Source organism: Eucyclogobius newberryi, unplaced genomic scaffold (genome assembly GCF_026437365.1).
Source record: "Eucyclogobius newberryi isolate DKJ021-1_F unplaced genomic scaffold, fEucNew1.0.hap1 SCAF_7, whole genome shotgun sequence".
NCBI classification, from domain to species: Eukaryota; Metazoa; Chordata; class Actinopteri; order Gobiiformes; family Gobiidae; genus Eucyclogobius; species Eucyclogobius newberryi.
The window spans coordinates 27323359-27332528 of record NW_027316389.1 but is presented as its reverse complement, the minus strand read 5'-3'; the positions used below and the strand labels follow the sequence as shown (position 1 = coordinate 27332528).

Genomic DNA, 9170 nt, shown 5'->3' with positions numbered 1-9170 from the left:
CCTTTATTGTCCCACATGGGGACATTTCATTGGTGCAACGCAGGTAGATACAGAGGTAGATACAGAAGAACAGATCACTTATAGGAAGTCTGAAAAACACTTTCAGTAGAAGATCTCCTATAAATAAACAAAAACTCCCATAGACAAATAAATAAATACATAAATACCATTGCATGTGATCACGACAGTAATTGCACATGAATATGTGTCACGACAGCACATAGATTGCACATGAATTTCACAGTAATTGCACATGAATTGCACATGAATTCCAACAATACTAGTTAGAGTTATAGTTAGAGACAATATTCCATCGGTTGTGTTCTATAGGCCAGGGTTAAATGTGTATGTATATAACTGTATGGCAATTCCTTGTTTTTAAAAGAAAAATATGGTAAATTGATATTCCTGTTAATGATTAAGTTTATACGTAGATTTGCTATCCATGGGTGGCAGAATTATTTAAAAAAATAGGACCTTTGCCATAGTGATTTACATTTGAAAACAAAAATTATATCTTTCAAATGGTGATAAAATAGTCCTCAAAATGTTGCATCTAACGGGAAGCTGAAATCCATGAATATTAACCTCATGTCCATTCCACTGACAACATTTCTGTTTGAATTATATAATTGCTTTTAAATAATTAATTTTAGTTTACAAAAATAGATCACTTTATTTCAATGGTGCGAGCGCGTGTGAGAGGACATTGACGTTATTTCCAGTTATTTTCTAGTGAGGAGTCCACCCTCTGCTTGTTTGCTCGAGGTGTTACTGCTTTGCCCAGAATGTTCCACAGTACAGCATTAAACATATCTACATTTCTTTAATTTAATTGCATGTGTTTATTTTGCTCAAAAATAACTTAAAATGCATGCATTCTTACTGCGAGCGGAGCCACCTCTCCACAGATTTGACCTGTAACTTGGCCTGGTGGTGTTTGTCGCCGTAGTGATACAGTAGATAAGTTTAATGCCATACTGTGGAACATCACCTCCATAAAGATTGTCCATCCGAATAGTACAATAGTGCATCTTTAACTCTGACATGAACACAACCTCTGCACAGGCGGTTATAGATATGTAATACATCAATTACATTTCCAATAAACCTTCATACTGAATCAGTTTAATCAGGTGTAACAATTTAAACATTTGTTGTTATATTTTGTTGCAGACTCTTTGGACAGGACGGACTGTGTGCTTCATGTGAGAAGAGAATCCGAGCGTTTGAAATGACAATGAGGGTGCGAGACAAAGTGTACCACCTGGAGTGTTTCAAATGTGCTGCCTGCCAAAAGCACTTCTGCGTGGGCGACCGCTACCTGCTCATCAACTCGGACATTGTGTGTGAACAGGACATCTTCGAGTGGACTAAACTCAACGGAAACAGCCTAGTATAGGACATCCTGCTCTGCAACAGCCTGTCCCATATGCTGAGCCCAGTCCACAAGTCTTCTAGGGCAGCTATAGCTCAATGATGCACTCTACTGGACACCAATGACAAGTGCACCTGCTTTTAATGAAAGTTTCTTAATGACTTTGATGCAAAAATATGAAAAATGCAATAACATTTTGTAAAAGATTTTTATATGCTTGCTGTGAACAAAAATATTTTAGTGGAATGATTGAACATAATGCAAACTATTGTTAACTTTTGGATGGATCGATGGATTTTTGGTGTAATATTCATTTAAAAATATTTTTGTAGTACAAGTCCTTCACTATAATTAACTAAATATATGTTATGCAAGAGAAAAGGGCCAAGGCAATAGTACACCATATGCAGTAACTTTAGTTTTGCTTTAGCAGTTATATACACAAAAATATGCCAGTATATTATATTGGGACAGTGCTTCCTTTTGGACAAATAAATAAACAATTGATATTAAAAAAGGTGTTTTTGATATATTGCCCATTACTGTTTCCCTATTGTTGTCCTACATTTGACACAATAATAGATTTCGATACTTTAAAGGTGCATTGTGTTCACCAACAACTTCTCTCCATAAAGAGGTCATTGCTTTGAATAGAATATTCTACAGTGTGGTATTAATCGTACCTGTTTCCATAGAGACAAACGGGTGATACCATAACGCTTTTTAGTGATCTGTGAAGAAAACCACTCAAAGCAAGAATGGCCGTCAAAGTAATTTCTAGTCATAAAAATACATCTTTTATGCTATACCATGGAACGTTTCTGGCATATCAAGCAGGCAGCAGACCCTCTACCAGAAAAGGCCCAAAGTGGACCTTTAGTGAAGGTGATTTACATTGTATTGTGCCTTACCCTTTTGTGCCCACTAGATGTCACTAAAAAGCTTATCCTCCAGTAGAGTTTGGTCATAAGTGATTGAGTAAAACCGTGACAGACCTGTGGCTATAGCTAATGCAGTCATGATGTCCTGTGCACTGGAGCTCGCTGTGTTCAAAGATGCTGTCTGTCACTGGCCCTTTCACATGTATTTCCGTCAGCACATTCTGGGGCTGGGATGGCCACAAGGCGTGCTCCTGCAGAGTCCACCGCAGCATCATGTCACCCCCAGTTATCTTTACCACCACAGCAGCTTTAAGTAAATGTGTCTGTGAGGAGGTCTGACTTGTGAGAGCAAGAACGAGAGGCTGACCACACTGCATTAGTCACTCAATGTGAGACAATTCAAAACACAACGATGTGCAGGACCCTCAGGCTGTTATAGCATGAGATCATTATTCACAGATAGTCAAACTAATTTTACATTACCCATACTGCCTTTGGGTCAACCCGTCAGGAGCAGTGGCACATTGCAGTAGTGCAGCGTCCAGGGGCCCTTTTCCAGTTATTGAGGTAAGACCCTGGTGAGAAGATTTTAAGCTTCAATGTATTCTCATGTCTGGTACTGTTGACTTTGTCTTGAGTTTGTCTCTAATATTCATCATTAGCCTTTACAGCCTATGTGAAACCCCCTGTTTTAGCCTCGTAAAAGAACAGTATTTATTGAATGTGACACATTTCTCACACATGGATTTTATGGAGTAATTCCTATGGGTCAATAAACCAGATGGCACAAATGAGACGATTTTGGAGGGCTCCCAAGGACTTGTGCAATCAAGCATTGCTTGGAAATTTTAGGCCTACTGGTGCTCTCGTGACCAGTTTTCCCTCTTTTGGTTTTCTTACAGAACCATTTAGACCCCAGTTCCAAGTCCCAATTATTTAGACAATGTCAAAAAAATATGATGTCACACATGCTATTCCAATCCTCTCTGCGTGTTATGACTGATTAAAATAATCCTTTATTCAGCCTTTATTACATAGGGAAATTTGTCCTCTGCATTTGACCCATCTTTTTCTACAGTTTGAGGGGTTAACCCAAACTGTGGTATAGGCCTAGGCCTATCCTAGACAAACTCCAACTGGATATCAGAATGTGAAGAGAGATGGAGAGTGCTTGATGTGTGTTGTTTTCCAGACTACTTTACAAGCGTCTATAAAGGGATCTTATATTGGGTCTCACCACAAAATTATAAGTAGGTTTGTAAATCTTGAGCTTAAAAAACTTGTGGTACATTGTTTTTTATATTTTGCCATAGTTAATATTCACATGCATTCATTTTCTGTATTGTGCAGGCTTTAAAACAGTGATAACTAACAAAAACGTTTAGGGAATTTTAAAAATGCATATTTTTCCATGGGCTCAATGGGATTGAACAGCCAATATGGGCCTTTTTGAGGCATAACAAGGTGGGCCAGTCTCACCTCACAATATCTGCCCCCCATAGAGAGGTCCTGGGAGAGGCGAAGGGAATCCTGTCTTCTATTGGGCCGCTTGCCTTCTCCTGGTCTGGCCCGCGGGCTGAGCTTTACCAGAACCCAAAAGCAGCCTCAGCCCAACTCAATAAAGCCCTGTGCGCCTTGTGTCATCCCGAGCAGCTGCACACAAGGCCGGGAGTGTAGTGAAGTAGTGTAGTGTTTGTGTGCCGAAAGGAGGTCTGTTTCATCTCCTATGCCCATGCCAGTCGGGTTGAGCTAAAAACAACCAGCTGCGCTCATGGAAACTGAGGAGACTCTCTGAGGGGAGAACCCACCATGGTTTACAGCTTGTTTTTGTCAAAATGTCTGTGCAGTTAAAACAACTTCTCACGAATCTCTCCTCACTGTAATGTCAAGTGTCACCAGCAGATAGCGGTAGTAGTCCAGGTAAACAGTTTTAATACTTTAACCCTTTTTGTCTGGCTAGTGTGCCGTTTCTAAAATTGTGAACTGGAACACTAAAATTAGGCAAAGCTAACAATACAATACTATACTTATTTGGCAGTCATACATTTTCTCAAGTCCATTATTGTTGTCATTGAGTTACTTATCATGATTTTATCCAGCATAAAGAGCAGCCTCTACTTAAAGGTGCAGTCTGTAACTTTCTGGTGGAGGTCCGACACTTGTTTATCTGCTAAAAATATCTTTAAAAACATTTATTTTGAGTGGGCAAGACTTTGAAACACATGACGAAGTGAGAATAGTGCAACATTTTGAATTTGACGTATGTTTGATGAGTCACAGCATTTTTAATAAGTCTTGGAGCAACTTTGTTAGGTCTGTATAACATCAAAATGCTTGTTATTTAGGTTATTTATATAAAATTGGTTATTTATATAAAATTGGTTATTTATATAAAATTGATTATTTATATAAAATTGGTTATTTATATAAAATTTATTATTTACATAAAATTGGTCTTAGGGCCATAGTTTGGACACCCCCGCACTAGAGCCATGGCCGCCCCACTGTGGCACTTTAATATGATAATGTAGGTCTATTACTTTCAAATTTAAAACTCAGAAACCTACCATAAATAAAAATCCAGTTCTTAGATTAGTGTCATCCATGCAATTGCTCAGTCAGGATTCTGATCCTGTACCTCTCAGTCCTGACGCCTCTGGTCTCTTCTTTCCTCATAAAAAATCCTGCTGCTCTGATGGAGGATGTGAGAGACAGAGTGGACCGCTCAGTTTGTTTAAGCCGCAGTTGCACAGGAAACTTTCATTGCCTGATGATTTATGACTTGCTCCGGCTCCCAGAGGAATTAGAAACGCTTTTTTCTGCATGTAATAAGCCAGCGTAGAACATAAAACTTGCATTTGTTCTTTGTTGTGTTTATCCAATGTGAAAGGTGTTAGGTCCAGAGAGAGCAGAGACGAGCCCTTAAAAAATCCAAACACATCTGCTGAAGACCGCAAAACCAATCGACAAACTGTGACCACAGATTTTGAGTGTGGAGTGATAAGGGACACTGTTTGTCTGATTGTTGTTTTGATTTTGACAAACATTCAACAGCCTTGTCTTTCAGCACAAGCCACTTTGGCACTAACCTCAAAATGATCGATGGGTTTTGTTAGAAAATGTCAGTGTGAACAGGTCCAATTTGACGGAATTATCTAATAAAATGGAACAGAATAGTTTGTTGTCATTGTAAGCTATATAATCAGATGATTCACCCTTCATTCAAAAGGTTTTGCCGTTACCACATAGGCCTAAAATAAAAAGACAGCATCAACATTAACCACATGCACAAGATCTGAAATGTTTTCATTTGCAAACACGCTATTGCCAAAAAGTAATCGAATAAGGCTTGCAGTTTGCACTTTGTACAGCACGATTTCAAAACAAAATGTATTCGTGCAATAGAATATTCTTCCATTTGTTGATAAAACATATTTCTAATTGATAACACTGGTAAAAAGATATCTGTTTTTGCACATGAGCTAGTTTTTTGAAAGTAGATAGTTCTTTGCCAAATCAAAATCGCATTCATTTAGTGATGCAAGAAACTGGGAGACCACTATACTTTAAAGATACAAGCAATACATATTTATCAGTGTTTTACTTTAAATATGCAAAGCTTATAATTTTGCTGTTTTACTCATTCATTTTATCTCTCCCGGGGTGATCCAGAATGCCACACTAAATAAACAAACGATTCTTTAAAAAAATAATATTGCTCTCCCTGTCTTGAGGACCCTGTGGCCTTACACTCGTCCCATGTCACATTCAGTATGGTGCCCACGACGCCCCATCCCTTGACAGGAAATAGCTGAAGGAGGGCAGGAAATGAATCTCATGGGACATCTCCTCTCCTCAAGCGTCACCACTGTCCTGTGTGAGTCACTGCCTCGAGCATGTGTTCTCTGTCCACACGCCGTACATTTAGCTGATAACCACAAATGAATGACCCCGCTATCCCATGTGAGGCCACCACAGAGCATTATCATTACACAGGGTAAGGGTCGTTTAAGGGGGGTTACAGTGAAGGATCGCGGCTTTGGAGTCATTTCCTCACTGGTTCTTTTTTTTTAGAGGGACCACATTCCCATATTTTGTTTTCTCTATGCTGGAGGTTAATTCTGCTGCTGCTGCATTATATTTTCCCAAACATCAGGACAGACGTAGATTTTTTTTTCCAATAGGACAATATTTTAGTGATATTACTTTATTGAACTATTGCTTCTATTACTATATTACAAGAGGAGAAACTGGGTTGGACACTGCTTTCATGAACATTTCTCAAATATTTTAATGGAATCATATGACATAAAATCTAGCTTTTAACATTATTACAACCGTGTTTTCTCCTCATTAGTTTACTCAAAGTTGTGTTCTATAACTGAGGCGCCGAAAATTCCTGTTTTCGCCCACCCTCTATCCCTGCCTACATCCCTGTATTTATTTGTGATTATTTCGAAAGACTCTGAGTGATTCATATTGGGTTTTAAAATGTAATAAACTTTTCAAAAATAAATACATGTAACTAATAATCTGCTGCTTGTTATGGTGAAATGTCACTATAAAGAGGCGGGGATTATCAGTTCTGCAGTTTTGAACAGGAAGTTCATGGATCCGTTTTTGTTGTTTCATATCATTACAGTTTACAATGAACAAAATTTAAAATAATTATCTACTTATGTTATAATTCACCACTAAGAATCTGGAAAAAGCATGATATGTCTCTTTTAATAAAAAAAAGAACATTTCAAATTGTGCTTTCTTCCTGTGATGGCAGGTGCTTAAAAACACTTACCCATTCACACACACATTCATACACCAAAAACAGAGACTAGAGATAAGCAGGCACGGTGTCTGGCTCAAGGACACAACAACATACTAAATGCACTGTGGGAGCAGGGATTGATCCGTCAACCTTTTGGTCCATTGGTGAAATACTACTAGTGGAGTTATTGCAGTACCTATTTTTTTCTTCTTCATATAAACTGAAAACAGGGGGGGAAATGCAGACAAAGGAAAAGTAACTTCAGTCTTCATAATTAAATGTCAAATATTGATTCTAATAATTTAGATTATTATATTTCCTCATTTTGCCGTGCAAGGATTTGAACTACCAACCTGCTGATCACACAGGTCCCAAGTGACCCCACGCACTCGAGTCCGCTCGGGTCAAGTACTGTGTGTTTCTGACCTTTGCCCTTTGCAGCAGGAGGCTTTCTTCTTGTGCAGAAGCATTGAACACTGTTAGACGTGAGCGTGCCATAAATCACAGGGATGATTCACTGCTGTCCCATATTCACAGGATTCATAATTGGAAGCACATTTCCCAGAAGAGAGAGACAAACTCTTGAGCAGAGAGGTGGGGTGGCTCAGAAACAGAAGATAAGAAGTTGAAATGCACTGCGGAGGGAAGAGGGCAGCCTACTAATGCGTGTTGACTCAAGTAATTTGATATGGTTTTCATTTTGGTGTGGAAATGTGCCAAGAACAGCTTTTAGTGGTTCATTTTCAATTTCCATTTGTAATGTATGTGCTCCATAATGAGTTGCATGTCCTTATTAGCCTATTCGTCTTTACCATCCCCAAAAGTATGTAAAGTACATGTGACAGGCTAGACTTATGATTTTATTAACTATATATAAAATGAGTAGAGTATTCGAGGAACAAGTCCACGGTGCATATTTTGTGTTCGACTTGAACCTCAATCAAGACATTTACATGCACATTTTAGCACATTCCTGACGCACTGTTATCATAAAAAAATCAGTTTTGGAATATTCATTTTTTTTCAATATTGCTCAGCCCAAAACCAGGGTCCTCATCTTTTTATTCTTTTGTGTTTTCATTGATGGAAAACATCCAGAGCACCTGTAGTAAAAGTCTACGCATAATCTTTTTCTGTCACTCAGTTGTATAAGAAATTGAATACATTTTGAAGTAGACGCAGTTTTATATTTACAGAGCTGCAGATGTGCTTTGAGCTTTAAGGAGAAAGACTGTATAGTATTATAAAGCTTAGTGATAAAACGTGAGATGGGAAGATCTGGTGGTCTCACGCCAGAGTCCAGGAAAAGAAATGCATCTTAGATATTTCTATAACTTTAAAAGTAAAATTTTAATGTAAACTAGAATCAAATAAATGTAGCAACGCTTTCATTTGATACAAACAAAAATGACATTCAAATAAATTTCATTAGCTCAAAAATGTACAACTTGTTATGAGGTTGTAAGGCCTATAACAAGCCAATCCATTGTACGGTAGTTATGTTCATTATTTTTATTACAAATACAGGAAGGTTAAATGCATTGTTGCATAAATTAAACTTGGTGCTTGGTGTAGGGTCCTAGACCTCGATTTCCCCATGACATGGCATTACATCTTTACATCTTACATTTGGAGGTGTTCATTTAATTACAAAAAAATACCTTGAAAAGTAGCGTGTAGTCTCCTCTCCACAGATGTGACCTGTACCATGTATGTCCACTGCTTGTCTCCATGGAGCTAAATAAGTTGAATGTTGTACAGTGGAACATGCAAGCAAGCAATAACTGCAATCCACTGCAACTCAAATGCACTGCTTTTATTTATTATGTAAGAGTTTTGGTACAGAATAATATGCCGTTTTATTTCCACCTTGTTTTCTGGTTTAAAAAGGCTGAAGGTTTAAGTGAGGATGCAAGCCGCTGTAAATGGCCCCTAAGATTGCATCAATATATTAAGTCTCTTCTGGTTTGATTTAAATTCACACAGTCATTTAGCTGGGTCTTATGTGAGGCAGAATTCTCAAAATGAACGAGATAATATAAAGAATGACCGAACAATGTGAATCAAAATTTTGATAAAAACTGCCATTGGTTAGGTGTTAGTATCGTTGCTTAAAAAAGCTGGTTTTGTCATAAAGGATGTCTGA

The 9170-nt window shown here is 38.1% G+C and overlaps 1 protein-coding gene across 2 annotated transcripts in view; it reads left to right on the top strand.

Moving 5' to 3' along the window:
- lmo2 (LIM domain only 2 (rhombotin-like 1)) overlaps positions 1 to 1657 on the top strand; it is a 3211-nt gene extending 1554 nt beyond the window's left edge. The window contains exon 4 of one of the 2 annotated variants that reach the window (XM_072435815.1): positions 1177 to 1657. In XM_072435815.1, coding sequence (XP_072291916.1) covers positions 1177 to 1402 — 226 coding nt within the window. In that variant the 3' untranslated portion in view covers positions 1403 to 1657. The remainder of the gene's footprint in view (positions 1 to 1176) is intronic. The other variant, XM_072435814.1, reaches the window with a different exon arrangement.
- Positions 1658 to 9170: the final 7513 nt, after the last annotated feature.